Raw genomic sequence first — 14,985 nt, 5'->3', positions numbered from 1 at the left:
GTAAAGCCCCTTGTGTCCGCAGGTGGTGAGAAATTAGCTATCTACACTCAGTGAACACTTCATGCCGTATTTATTAGACTCATTTTTCAGACTTACTAACCCTTTCCACTTTACCCTCCTCGAGGGCAATTTGCACCTATTTTGTACTCGTCTTATAAAGATTGTCAATATCTCAAAAACTATTTGCTGTGCACACATGGTTAAAGACTCAAATTAGAAGAAGACTACAAAATAGGTCTGATAAATAACTAATAAAGTGCTCATTGAGTTTATATTTACTCGCGTTAACCAGCTTTATGACCAGCTTTGCCATGCTGATTAAGAACCAAAAGAACAAGTCAATCTCAACAAGTATTTTAGTCTTATTTTGAGACTTCAACTCTTTGCCCATGAGGTAAAACAGTTTGAATCATTGAATCAAGATGATTTCAGGATTTGCTAATGGACTAAGAAAATTTCACTTGTCAAGCAAACAGTTGCTTAAAACCGCCCTTTTATTTTAAATTGGAACGTAGACCCAGAGATTGGCACCAGTACCATGTTTGTGATTGGAGAGTGAGGTTTCATACATTAGTGGAGAACCTCAGCGATAGACTCCCATTGAGAGCTGTCAATCATCGGCTTGTTTACAATCGATTAGACTGAGCAGGGGATAATCCATCAGTGCGGGCTTAAGGGCCCTGCTCAAGGGCCCAACGGCTGCACTGATCTTACTGTGGCTACACCGTGGCTTGATCCAACCAACCTCCCAGGTCCTTGTCAATCACCTTACGGAGTCTTTTCAGCAGCCTTCCATAGTCCGGCAGTTCAACAGGCTGCAAATGTTCTGAATTAGTCACAAGTACGGCAATCTCTTCTGCCCGCTCAGCACCCGTGCCGAGCTCATCAGCGGTGTCCTTAACCTGAGCAGCCCCGGCCCTCTCCATGGGGAAAGTCCTTGACTTGGCACAACCTTTATCTGCATGAAAGAAAGAAAAAAAAAAATATATATATATTTTCTATATATTAAATGTTTGGCATTTATATAGCGCCTTTATCTAAAGTGCTGTACAATTGATGCTTCACATTCACCCATTCATACACACACTCACACACCAACAGCAATTGGCTGCCATGCAAGGCACCGACAGCTCGTCAGGAGCATTTAGGGGGTTAGGTGTCTCGTCAGGAGCATTTGGGGGTCAGGTGTCTCGTCAGGAGCATTTAGGGGTTAGGTGTCTCATCAGGAGCATTTGGGGGTTAGGTGTCTCGTCAGGAGCATTTAGGGGTTAGGTGTCTCGTCAGGAGCATTTGGGGGTTAGGTGTCTCGTCAGGAGCATTTAGGGGTTAGGTGTCTCGTCAGGAGCATTAGGGGTTAGGTGTCTCGTCAGGAGCATTTGGGGGTTAGGTGTCTCGTCAGGAGCATTTAGGGGTTAGGTGTCTCGCTCAGGGACACTTCGACACAGCACAACCCTCCGACTGCCAGACGACTGCTCTTACCGCCTGAGCCAATGTCTGTATTATGCATTAATATACATACTGATATGTATATATGTGTATTGTGCATACATACATGTATATGGGGATCATTCATAAATGTGTATATACTGTATTGCTTTGTCATTAAAGTAAAGGTGATTCAAACCCCACTGAAAATGATCAGATTAAACTGTTAAACAGTTAGTTAAACAGTTCAACTTTTCCATCTCCACTGTCCAAACTTAGTGACAGTGCAGCTACAATCACCATTGCGATTTCAAAAACACTTCATTTGCACAACGCAGAACCTGTCACTCACAGTATGTCTGCGTACATTGTAACCTTCATTGAACAGTGCAGTGATGGAGTGCAGGTGCACCTACACAAGATGTCCATAATATGCAGGCAGACTTTGTATCGACGTGGCGGATTGGAGTCGTCGACCGGGGTGAGAGGTGGGATGGATGCCTTTTTGGCGTGACAACACTGTAATCAACAGAAAATGTCACACTGTAATCAACAAAGCAGAACGTTTGACACGATAATGAACAAAACAGAACATTTCACACTGTAATCAACAAAACAATGTTTCACACTGTAATCAACAGAAACTATCACACTCTAATCAACAGAAAATATCACACTATAATCAACAGAAAATATTACACTGCAATCAAAAGGAAAATCACTCTGTTATCAACAGAAAATATCACACTCTTATCAACAGAAAATATCACACTGTAATCAACAGAAAATATCACACTGTAATCAACAGAAAAAACACACTGTTATCAACAGAAAATATCACAGTGTAATCACCAGAAGATACCACACGGCAATCAACAGAACATATCACACTATAATTGACAGAAAATATTACACTGTATTCAGAAGTAATGCTACTGTACTGTATATGACTGACTAATTCCACTAAAACAACATCATATCATGTGCTAAGTTGACACACTACAAAAACCAAAAAATATGTCAAATGAATCTCAACAAGTGTTTTAGTACTTATATGGAGACTTAAAATGTCATTTCTTCCTTTTTTATAAATAGGACAAAATATTGCCAATGCCAGAGGTGGTTTGACTCATTGCCAATTGAATAATAAGGAATGAGCCAATGGAATGGAAGCAGGAAGTATTTTTTTCCACACAGAGAGTGTTCACTGCGTGGAATAGCTTGCCAGGTCATGTAGTGGAGGCAGAAACACTGGGGGTTTTCAAGACCAGGCTTGATACGGTGCTAGATACTACATAGATGTTAGGAAAACTAAGCAGTCGGTACATTTTAGTGGTTGGTGAGCATTGCAGCATTGAATGGCCTGTTCCCATCATTATGTTGTGTTATGTTATGATAAAATGTGACTTTGTCAAGCAAACAGTAACATAAAACAAGCTAATATTTTCTACTTCAGAGCAAAAGATCTTACATTTTATTACGAGACTAAAAACTCGTTAAGACAGACTTTTTTCGAAGTGCAACTATCCAGAAACAAGGAGAAGAGTTAGTCCTACCTATTCTCGGACTCGGAAGCGCACGTGGCACTGATGTGGCATTGGAAACGTCCGGTGTAGAGTCTCTGTGCCTGCGGAAATGGAAACAGGTCTAGCAGCACATCTCAACTAGCGTTTACCCAACTCCCTCCAGAACTGTGTTCGCCAAACCTCTCCTGGAGCACACCCAATCGATCCAGTATTCAATGTGTTCCAAGCACACCTGATGCAGAAATCGAGGCCTTTATCTTCATTAGTCGTATCAAATGTATCAGGGCGGCCTGTAGTGTAGTGGTTAAGGTATGTGACTGGGACCCGCAAGGTCGTGGTTTGATCCCCGGTGTAGCCACAATAAGATCCCCACAGCCGTTGGGCCCTTGAGTAAGGCCCTTAACCTTGCATTGCACCAGGGGAGGACTGTCTCCTGCTTAATCTAATCAACTGTAAGTCGCTCTGCCAAAGAGTGTCTGCCAAATGGCAGTAATGTAATGTAAGGTAATGTATCAGTTGTATCCTTCAGCCGCTTAGGAGTAGTGGCCAGCAACAGTGCAGCGCCCGGGGACCAACTCCAGCTGTGAGACCAGTGCCTGACACTGACAGGCCAAGCAATGATCATCACCATCATCATCATCATCATCATCATCATCATCACCACCACCACCACCATCATCATCATCACCATCATCATCATCACCACCACCATCATCATCATCATCATCATCATCATCACCACCACCATCATCATCACCACCATCATCATCATCACCATCATCACCACCACCACCATCATCATCATCATCACCATCATCACCATCATCATCATCACCACCACCATCATCATCATCATCATCATCATCATCACCACCACCATCATCATCACCACCATCATCATCATCACCATCATCACCACCACCATCATCATCATCATCATCATCATCATCATCATCACCACCACCACCATCATCATCATCACCATCATCACCACCACCATCATCATTATCATCATCGTCATCATCATCATCACCACCACCATCATCATCACCATCATCACCATCATCATCATCACCATCATCAGGAAATTTAAGGAATTTTAAATAACACATTATTGAGCCCAAAATAATAGTGAAAGATTAAAAACTTGAAAGTGCTTCTCCTATTTGTACAAATATTCTATTTAGCCGAGCTGTATCTCAAATATTGGACGTGATAAGAAGGCCAATTGACCAATCAGCATCCAGGACAGGACAGGAACAGTCCATTTTATGATTGTTTTTCAAATAACATGTGCAGTGTACTGACCTCTTGTAATCTGGAACGGCTTGAACCCGATCTGTCGAGGCTTTCTCTCTTGTTCTGTCTTGTTCTGGAAGTGCGGAAACACAAACTCACACAACATGTATCACATGACCAAAACCCTATCACCTTTGTCCCCTTGTAGTTGAGTCGTCAAAGTCCCGAATTATCCCTCAGTTCATATTTATAAAATAATAAAAACGCAAAGTAATAAAATTGCTAAATGCCGATGGCAGATTGTTAAAAAGACTCTCCGCTAGCGAGAACAGCAGGTTAGATGCTTATCAGCCTCTTATTTGCAAAGCAGGGCAATAAAACTGCAGGCTCCCCATCGCCATGCTCACAGTTCTCACAGTCTGCACTGTGCCACAGACTCAGACAATAAAAGGCATATTCTAACAATCCTCGATACCATTTCTCTACGTCAAAATCATGTTGCAATATAATAACAAAAATATACAATTCATGAGTTGCATGAATAAACACATCGTTTTTTTTTTTCTTTAGCTCACTTTCATTTCATGTCCCGCCAACATATTTTTGGTTTGGTAGAAATATAAGTTTGTTTTGCAAATTATTTGATACAGACCTATTTATATCATATAAAGGCTACCCTGGCTAAGGTCCGTAATTTTCCATCCAAACCGCATAGACGACAAAAAATTATTTAAATAACCTAATAATATTAAACAATGTAGTCACTCAATATATCACAGATGTGGTAAACAGATAAAATAAATCTCTCAATTTAAGTTAAAAATAAAAAGTTAGCACTGATTTGTTCCATGATATTATATTGTATAAATACATTATAACAAAACACAAGTTGTTGTTTCATGGCATGTCATGCTGGAAAATGCAGTTTAACAAGTTCAGTTAGTCCACAGCATTGCATGCTGGGACATAGCAGGCATATTGTATGAGTGAAGTACCAACATGACTGCCAGTTATCACCATTTGAAAAGAGCTACATTCATGGCTGATATAGCACAAAAATGTAGTCAAACATGTTCTGACCCTTTTGAGATAGCAAAACATTTGTGGGGGATAATGCTGTGTGTGTGTGTGTGTGTGTGTGTGTGAGAGAGAGAGAGAGAGAGAGAGAGAGAGAGAGAGATCTTTTTTGTTGATGTAGGTACATTTTAATGCCCCTCCTGTGCACTCACGGTTCTGAAAGTATTTTGTCATTCGCCCCAGAACCCTGTCCTTCAGATTTTGCAGGTGCTGATCCACATCGGGCTGATCCAGAACCTTCTCTGGTTTCTTTGCTTTGAACTGAGCCCTAAAGTAGCATTGAAGGGTCAGGCTTTTGTACAACAACAACAACAACAACAACAATAATAATAATAATAATAATATCATCACCATCACCATCATCATCACCATCACCATCACCATCATCACCATCACCATCACCATCATCACCATCACCAGCGTCATCAGGAAATTTAAGGAATTCAAAATAATGATCAATCATTATTATCATTATTAACAATCATATTACTGAGCCCAAAATAACAGTGAAAGATTAAAAACTTGAAAGTGCTTGAGTTCTCCTATTTATCTCCTGTGAGGAATTCCATAGTATAGGAGCGCGTGCATACAGTGAATGCTTGACCTGCTGTTCGTACTGCTAAAGAGTGTTATCTATCATGGGTTCATTATGAGGAAAAATACAGAATGCAAGCAAGTAAATATACCTCCTCTTTGTGTCCTTGTAGCTCTGAAATTAAGCACAAAAAAACATTAGGTAACATTCAATTAAGTAACATTAAATCTTACCTAATCTCCCAGTGTTTCTCTGCACAAGACTGTGTGCTTATTGACAGTGTTGGGATGGTTTTGTTACAAGGTACTGAAATTGTGGCCCGACTGTATTTAAAGGATATTGTAGTTTGTAGTGTCAGATGCGAAACGCTGTCAAAGTTACCTTATATTACATTACATTAATGGCATTTGGCAGACGCTTTTATCCAGAGCGACGTACAACAAAGTGCATACCCATAACCAGGGATAAGTGCGCTGAAAGACCCAAGAGGGAAGTGCAATTTCAACTGCTATCTGCACAACAAAGATAAGGACCAGGGCCTATTTTTTTATTTTTTTATTTATTAATTATTATTATTTTATTTTTTTAAACCGCAACACGCAAAAGTATGAACAAACCCCTTAACTAGCCAAACACTGCTTACCTAGCCAAACTAAAACATCCTGATACAAGTAAATCACAGAAAGACAACAATTAAGCTTACCTTCAGTAACGCAATGTCTTTGGCTTTGAGGTCTTGTTCCAGGCCTTCTATCACACTCGTTAGGGATTCTATGTCCTCGGTCAGGTCCTCAGTGACCCTCTTCGCCAGCACTCCATTTTGTTTCACCTCCTTCTTCAGGGCACTTATCCTGGCCTCCTCTTCGTTCCTCAGAAACCGGAAAAGTTTGTCAAACTCCGCCGTTATCTGCTTCTCTGTGTCCTCTGCATTGCTCTGGGAGAGGGGGGAAGTTTGTCAAACGAAATACCCTTTTGGTCACACTACACAGTAAGGTTCATGAATTGGCAGTAACTAATGTAGTTCCTAACCTGAATTAATGATGGATAAATACACTAATTAAGCATGAAATTAACTTGTCATGAGTTAATGCATTTATTAACATATTCATGAGCATTTATACATTAGCAAACCACAGGATAAACAGATAATTAGTTAACCATCGACAAATACATTAACTGATTTTATCATTCATTTACATTTACATTTTTGTCATTTGGCAGACGCTTTTAATCCAAAGCGATTTACAAGCGCATAGGTTCTACCACAAGTCAAAGCATTTTAATCCAAAGGTTCCGCCGACAGGTGACAGTGGATGGTGGGAGAGATGGATGGGTGTAAGAGGAGAGTGGAAGAGAAAAAGAGATGAAGGAGTGGTCAGATATTTGGAGTGGTGTTACAGAGAGGTTGGTTGTTGTGCAGCTCCTTGTGAAGATGAGGTCAAGAAGGTTGCCTGCTTTGTGGGTGGGAGGGGAAAGAGTGAGGGTAAGGTCAAAAGAAGAGAGGAGGGAGAGAAAGGTAGACTGGGCGGACTCCGAGTTGAGGTTGAAGTCACCCAGGAGGATCAGGGGGGTGTCATTGACTGGTGAGGAGCTGAGGAGGATGTCCATCTCCTCCAAGAAGCTCCCCAGAGGACCCGGGGGGCGATAAACAACAATAATAAACAGTTTGCACGGCGAAGTAACAGAAACCGCATGAAATTCAAAAGAGGAGAAGGAGAGGGATGAGGAGAAGACACTAGATCTCCATGAGGATGAGATTAGGAGACCTGTGCCACCTCCTCTGCCAGAGGTTCTGGGTGTGTGGAAAAAAGAGAAGGCAGAGGAAAGGGCAGCCGGGGTGACTGTGTTCTCTGGTGAGAGCCACGTTTCAGTTAAAGCAAGAAAGTCAAGGTTGAGGTGGGAGGCATAGGCAGATATGAAGTCTGCTTTCTGGATGGCGGACTGGCAGTTCCAGAGGCCACCAGCCACACAGAGATCAATACCAGCTGATCTGGGAGGGAAGATGAGGTTTGAGATATTCTGCCCATGTAGGCGGGAGGCGAACCTCCTACCTGACTGGGACCTGGGGAGAGGAGAGAGGACAGGGATGGGAAGGAAACACCTGGAGGGAACTAGGGAGGACAAGAGGAATACTACGTAGTGAAATGAGGGCAGGCAGCGAAAATAAAAAGCCGCAGGGTGTGCTGGCTTTTGTCGTTACTCAGCACTTAACTGATCGATTAAAGCAGTGGATTACACAGTTAACTCGCCTCACCTGGTTTCTTGGGTATGAATCAGTTGCTGGTATTAAGGCGAAAACAAAAACCAGCACACCCTGCGGCTCTCCAGGACCAGGGTTGCCGACCCCAGGCCTAACTTAATAGCCTAGCTCACCTGAGAGAAACAAACACCTAACCCAGTTTCACTGTAATCTAAATAAACACCACTTCTATTAGCTAACAAACAAACAAATACACAGCAGAACACTATAATGACAACTAAACTGAATTAGAAACAGATTCCAATGTGAATTGGCAATGATTGATGTTGTTATTAACATGTATTAATGATGTACAAATATATTAACAGAGCTGTACAGATTAACCTCTCAATAGTCGTTAGTGAGCAACTACATTAGTTCATGTCAACTCATGGAACCTTATAGTAAAGCGTTACTGTCTTTGCATGAACAGTTATGAATTACAAACAGCTGTCTGAAGTGATGTAAAGTTTTTGTCCTGCTCACCTTGAAAACCTGTTCGGTTTTCTGACAGGTCTGCTTGGCTTTCTCCAGGGCTTTCAGGTTCTTCTCCAAGAACTTCAGGTCTCCTTTGATTTTTTCCTGAATACAAAAACACGTGTGTTTGTGTGTGTGTGTGTGTGTGTGTGTGTGTGTGTGTGTGTGTGTTTCTGTGTGAGTGTGTGTTTGTGTGTGTCTCTGTGTGTGTGCGTGGGTGTGCTTTGCTGTTTTCTGTTTATGTGATTCACATTAGGCTGACCTGATAAGGTGCTATAAAATAATAATCATAATCATGACAGTCATAATAATAATAATAATGATTTGTATTATTATAAGTAGTAGTAGTAGTATTGTTGTTGTTGTTGTTGTTCTTCTTCTTCTTCTATTATTATTATTACGATTATGTTGTATTTTATTTATTATTTATTATTATTGCTTGGGGAGCCCTCTGAGTTTAAACTGGCTTCACTACAAGACTAATATTATTATTGTTATTCCTATTATTACTTTTATGATTCATATTATTATGATTATAATTACTATTGTTATTATTATTATTATTATTGTCATTGTTGTTGTCGTTGTTGTTGGTGTTGTTGTTGGTGTTGTTGTTGTCGTTGTTGTTGTCATTGTTTTTGGTGTTGTTGTCGGTGTCATTAAGATTAGGATTATGATGACGACCCGGTGTCTTACCCTGCACGTCTGCGCTGCCTCCTGCGTGGGCCGCAGTGTGTGGCTCCGGTGTCTCTCCGAGACCTGGCACACCACGCACACCGGCTCCTCGTCCTCCAGGCAGAAGAGCTTCTGGCGCTCCTGGTGAAGGGGGCAGAGGTCCCGGGGCCGGACGGGGGCCTGGGGCGCGGCCTCGGGCCTCCGGCCCCTCCTCTCCGCGCGGTACGCCTCGCACACGTTCTTCAGCGCCAGGTTGCGGTGGGGCGCCGCGGCGCTCAGCTGGCGGCACACGGGGCAGCGGAAGCTGTCCTTCGCCCGCCACTGCTGCAGGCAGGTCCGGCACACGCTGTGGCTGCACGCCAGGAGCAGCGGCTCCTCGTAGATGCTGTAGCACACCGGGCAGCTCAGGTCCTCCTCCAGGTACGACGAGGCCATCTCCCCCTCCGCCTGCTGCCCGTCGTCCGCCCTCGCGCGCGGCTCTACTTCTCAAACCTTCGGCTGTCGGTCAGCTGCTCTCCCGCTCCGATGGTTGTTACGACTGTGGACGGTTGTTACCGTGCAGCACTGAGGCCGGTATAATGCACAAGCTCGGTGTCTTACTTCCTCTGCGCTCGGCTCACTGGGCAGTCTGAGCGTTCGGAACCACTCCCGTAACTATTTGTTTTCATGCCAGACATTGTTGAAGCTCATCCAAGTACGTAGTCATCGGACAGGTATGTGCAGGTAGCTTCACCTGCCTGAGATTCTTCACCGCTGGGTCAGGGCGCCGTAGCGTTTCCTTCAGCCTGTCATATTCCTGCCTTCTGCTGCACACCTGTAGCCAGTGCGTTCACCTGGCTGCTCGGCAACATTTCTGCCATGTCACTCAGCCCGTTCCCCACGGCAGACACGCGGGCCCTCGGAAACAAGGCGTGCAGACGTGACCTCCCCCGTCCCCGTGAACCAGGGGAGCACAGTAAGAGCAGGATTGTGTCAAATCAAATAAAAACAATTCTAGTTGTATAGTGCTTTTTACAGAATACTGTAACGAAGATGCTTTAAAAATAACAAAAAACTGATTTAAAAACACTGGCCAAAACCCCCAAATAGCAACATGAGGTTAAAAAATTTATTTTTCATTACTGCAACAACTAACTTGTGTATTTGTTCCATGAATATTTATACATTAGCCACCCCTACGATGAACGTATAATTAGTTATCTATTAACAAATACATGAATTGACTTTTTCATTCCAACATGAAAGGGAAATAACTAATTTAATTGTTAACATGAGTTAATGACGTACAAATAAATTAACAGAGCAGTAGAGATTAACTTCTCAGTCGTCGTTCGTCTGCAGCTACATTAGTTCATGTCAATTCGTGGCACCTTGGCGCAAAGGGTTACCAGCTGGCCTACTCTGATGCTCTCGTGTGGTTTTATAAAGTTTCTGCTTTGAGATGTAAAAGTCTTCACCTGACTTTCTGTTTGTGCTTGAAACAGGACGAGCGAGGGGACAGGCTTTAAAGAAAATTTGGGTGTTTTTTTAGGATAAGGTCGGTTGGACGCATTTGAAAAGGACTCCGGATGCTTGTCTTTTAGAGGAAGGAATCTGGTTGTGCCAGTTTCCCTGCTCTCGCTAAGACTTACAGAATGGCCACGCCCACAAACATGTACCACACCTCGTGGTACGGTGGAATGTATCCTAAATATAAGCAATTCACCGATTAATTCACCGATTCATTAATGTACTTATTAGAACTATAATGCACACACATCATGGCGTAACTGAGAGGGACACAGTCATTATGACGGGATAATGTGCAGAATGAGCCAGTATCCCTGGACGGTCCGTCTGCATGCTGGTTTTTGTTCCAACCATGACAGTTCCAAAAATAACAAAACCAAAAATAAGTCAATCTTAACAAGCATTTTCAACACCCAGTTAGGATACTGCCATTACACTTTTCAGCATGGTACTGAAACTGAACTGTGTAATCTAGTCCAGTCCTGGAGGGCTGCAGTGTCCGCAGGTTTAACTCTGGTCCAGCAGGGCCATGACTTTCAAACATAGAAGTGTGTTTTGTTATAGCACACTTATCCCTGGTTATGGGTATGCACTTTGTTGTGCGTCGCTCTGGATAAGAGTGTCTGCCAAATGCCATTAATGTAATGTAATGTTAACAAAGGATATTTCTGTATGAGTCATTTTTGAGATTTAACTGAAAGTAAGAAGTATGGGAGCAAACAAAACGCCTGTGAAACAGTCTCCTGGCTGAAACCCACACTCACTGTTTTAACCAATCGTATTGTCACCCTGTCAAATGCAAAGACTTTTGATTGACTTTTGACTTTTGAACTTAACATAAGTCAATGCAATGGCAGTGCAATGCAGGCAATGTTAGCTATTTTGGGGGAAAACACAGGCGGGGTCAGTGGGCCCCAGGACAGCTAGCCTTTGAATGTTTTTTAAGGACACAGTCAGTTCCCCCGAGTTTACTGATTAATTCCATCCCTCTGGAGCCATCCGTCAGTCTGCTGTAGGGGTGGCCACACTGGTTTTTTTTTTTTCTGAAACTGTTTGTTTCCCCATTCATTCTTGAAGGAGCCGGCTGCAGCAGCGGCACTGTGCCTCTGAAGCGCGTCTCATTACGGCGAATCAAAGGCGCAGCGGCCGCCTGCCCGCTGATCCGTGAGCCAGACGCCGCGTCCCCGACGCCCGCAGTAACGGCTCTGATGTTCGCCCGGATAAAGGTCACTCAAACGCCTTAAAATAAATAAATAAATAAATAAATAAATAAATAAATACATGAACGTTACCTTCCCCTCTCCCTTTCTCTCTGGGTAATGCGGTTTAATGAGCCAGGACGGGATGCAGACGGGGCTCTCTTTGTTTCAGTGTTATTTAGGTGGAGGCGTTTCGTATTGAATCCGATGTCCCTTTATAGACAGGTGAGTGAAGATCTGCCCTTTTCGTCCGCTGATGTACGAGACCGAAAGTGTCGGGAGTGCGCGATCCGTAACCGATAAAATGTCGTTAACGTGCCATTTGGAACGCGGGTAACTTTCGGGGGGAGAGAATCGTTTTGACGCGTCGTCGTGATGGAGCAGAAGAACTTAAACAAACGAAGCTAACTTCTGCCGAACTAACTTCATGCCCCGTTTATCGGCACCCGTTTAGCACAGCCATACCTTTTTCTTGGGATTCTTGGAATTTAAAATGTGTCAATTAGTTATTAATGTATCATAGTTATAATCTTGATGGTTTGTGTATTCATTGCCTGCAACTGTATGTGCTGCTCTATTTGGCCAGGTATATATATTGCAAAAGAGATTTTAAATCTCAAAGAGACCAGCTGGGTATAATAAAGGCTAAATAACCGATCCTCCCTCTCCCTTCTTACAGTTTTTTACAATCGTTTTCACACTTGTCTCAATACCATGTCCACTTTTTCAAAACTCTTCACACAGTGTGCTTTTGAAACACACAACTGAGCAAATCAGTTAACCTTTGGTGCAAAAGGCACTTCAACCACCAAAACACTAAATATTTCACCCAAAAGTGACTCATGCTGCCATAACTATAGCACATGCTTTCTCCCATAAGACTACTTTTTCACTCAATGTTCAATGAACTACAAAACACAAACAACTTGGAGCATTGCTAAATACATATATTATGTGTTTCCCTTTCCTCTATTTTTGCATCCACAAATATTTCAAGCCAAACAGCTAAAGAAACTTCTGATCTGTTGGTTTGCCTCTCACAATAGATGTCATGACTAAGTGTGGTAAATTTACAGTAAACTGTAAATGAATGAATGTTTTACTATATTGGAAACCCAGAATAACAATTTTTACTGTGTAATGTAAAACAATATATGATAAAGAAACAAATCACAAAAGCAACAGTATTCTTCAGAGGGTTTACAGTATTTTGACATTTGTTCTCACAGTGCAATATACTGTAATTCAGAAAAGAAAAATACAATACAATCAATTACTCAAAATACATTACAATCAATAACAAATACATACCAAAAAGCAATATTTTCACTATATACAGTAATTCGCACATATATTGTCTGCCTATCAGTATCAGAAGTCTACTGTTGGCCTGGCCCATCCATCCTGTCCTCTGCATTTGGCCATTGATTTTCATCAACATCACTCCAAATGTTATCTCTTTCTATACACCGAGGAAAACATCTCTTTGTGTGGCTTTTCCAGCCCTGGATGTGTTCCACTGTTATGTCCATACACCCAGCAGCCATTGCATCTGGAAGTGACTTTTCATGTGGGTGGTGGTCCTACACCTTCACATATATTGGTATCTGAGTACCTTGACACCCTCAGAGTTCCTGTCAAAGGGGACAGTGTACAACCGTTTATCCTGATCTGATGTTTCTGTAGCACTCTTGAAATGGTTGTAGTGCTTACACTGTCAGTGTTTGGAAATATGTTGTTGTCTGCGATTATGTTGTTGCATATTTCTCTTAGCCTGATGCTGTTGTTGACAATGACCATCCCGACTATTGTATCCTGTTGAGGCATAAACATTCTTCCCCTTCCCCCCTGTGTGACTGTGTGAGGTAACCGCTGGGTCCTGTAGTGAGTGAAAGACAAATGTACACTGATACATCTGCTTTTTCTGGAGACTTTTCAAATCACAGTACTGCTGTAATATACACATCAATTGAACTCCTTCAGTCAGAATGCTGCAAATACTGTATAGTACCTGTTGGTTTGCCTGAAAATTCTCACTATTGAAGTGGATCTAGGCAAGTTTGGTTGAACCCTCAACCTGCTTCCCTCAGGGACAGACCATGATTTACCAATGACTGTGGCTCTGATTTCATCAGACACAACTGTTCTTGCTCTTCCGCAACGTCTTCTTCCTCTGCCTCTGGCTGCATCCATTTTCCCCACCAAGGCTAAAGAATTCAAATGCCAATCCAAAGATGGCCCCTTTTGTGTATGTGGTAACGGGGCACAAACAACAAACACCTGGGCAGGTTGTTCACTGAAGTGACAGCCAGGTGTTTCAGCAGTACATATACAGCAGTAATAGCGGAAAAATCTCTTCAGTAACAACTACATCTATATTTACCCTATATACCCCCATTTTTCTGCCAAAATGCAGCATATTTCCCTCCACAATGATCAGAATTTCATTGGGTTTTGAACTGAAAGTTAACTGTTTTGAACAGAGTATCTAAATGTCTGCAAAATTTGCTGTATTTGGACAAACTTTTGCTGGTAGTGAACATTGACTGAGAGAGGTATTCATGAATTTTGGAAGAAGTGATGATTGAATGCCTTTAGTATGAAAGCAATGCAAAAATATCCACAGTTTAGTTCACATAGTCTAATGATATGGTGAATGTGTTAAGTGTTTTGAAAAAGTGGACATGGTATTGAGACAAGTGTGAAAACGATTGTAAAAAACTGTAATATTGTCCCAGCACCAGCACAGTGAATGTTTCCTCTAACCTGATTACAATTTCCTGCTAAATTTGACCACTTCCCAGCATTCCGAGAGTCATTATTGTTCTTGGATGTACTTATGGACAGATCATAAGTAGGCCTACTTATGTTACACAAAACCTGAGTGTGCAACTCACTTAGAGAGGTAGTGACATCACTTTGTGGGGGGCCAGTGAAAGTGATGTCATCTTATCACATAACCACTGTTGTGTTGCCTCCTTTCAAGTCACCAGAGTGCATTGGTATTATGACATCACAATACAGCAGTGTTGTAATCCGAACGTGCCCAGATCCCTCCAGCCTGTGAGACTGACCTCATTGTTA

General features: G+C 42.3%; 1 protein-coding gene across 1 annotated transcript; it reads right to left on the bottom strand.

Moving 5' to 3' along the window:
* Positions 1-476: 476 nt before the first annotated feature.
* Positions 477-9,628, bottom strand: LOC133126730 (E3 ubiquitin-protein ligase TRIM35-like). Its single transcript, XM_061239068.1, has 9 exons — positions 9,215-9,628; positions 8,528-8,623; positions 6,506-6,736; positions 5,954-5,976; positions 5,420-5,535; positions 4,260-4,323; positions 2,982-3,052; positions 1,793-1,944; positions 477-958 (listed from the first exon to the last, which is right to left on the bottom strand). The coding sequence occupies exons 1-8, from the start codon at positions 9,626-9,628 to the stop codon at positions 1,838-1,840; spliced, it is 1,122 nt and encodes a 373-aa protein (XP_061095052.1). The 3' UTR covers positions 477-958; positions 1,793-1,837.
* Positions 9,629-14,985: the final 5,357 nt, after the last annotated feature.

Source organism: Conger conger, chromosome 4 (assembly GCF_963514075.1).
Source record: "Conger conger chromosome 4, fConCon1.1, whole genome shotgun sequence".
Taxonomy (NCBI): domain Eukaryota; kingdom Metazoa; phylum Chordata; class Actinopteri; order Anguilliformes; family Congridae; genus Conger; species Conger conger.
This window is presented reverse-complemented; position numbering and strand designations above follow the sequence as displayed.

What these genes read in the sequence shown, in the direction of transcription:
- LOC133126730 (XM_061239068.1), bottom strand. Translation starts at nt 9,628, where the DNA reads ATGGCCTCGTCGTACCTGGAGGAGGACCTGAGCTGCCCGGTGTGCTAC. An exon ending in AAGACATTGCGTTACTGAAG is followed by an intron (nt 5,977 to 6,505) that starts GTAAGCTTAATT and finishes GCTTAATTTCAG; the next exon opens with AGCTACAAGGACACAAAGAG. An exon ending in TACAAGGACACAAAGAGGAG is followed by an intron (nt 5,536 to 5,953) that starts GTATATTTACTT and finishes ATGCTACTTTAG; the next exon opens with GGCTCAGTTCAAAGCAAAGA.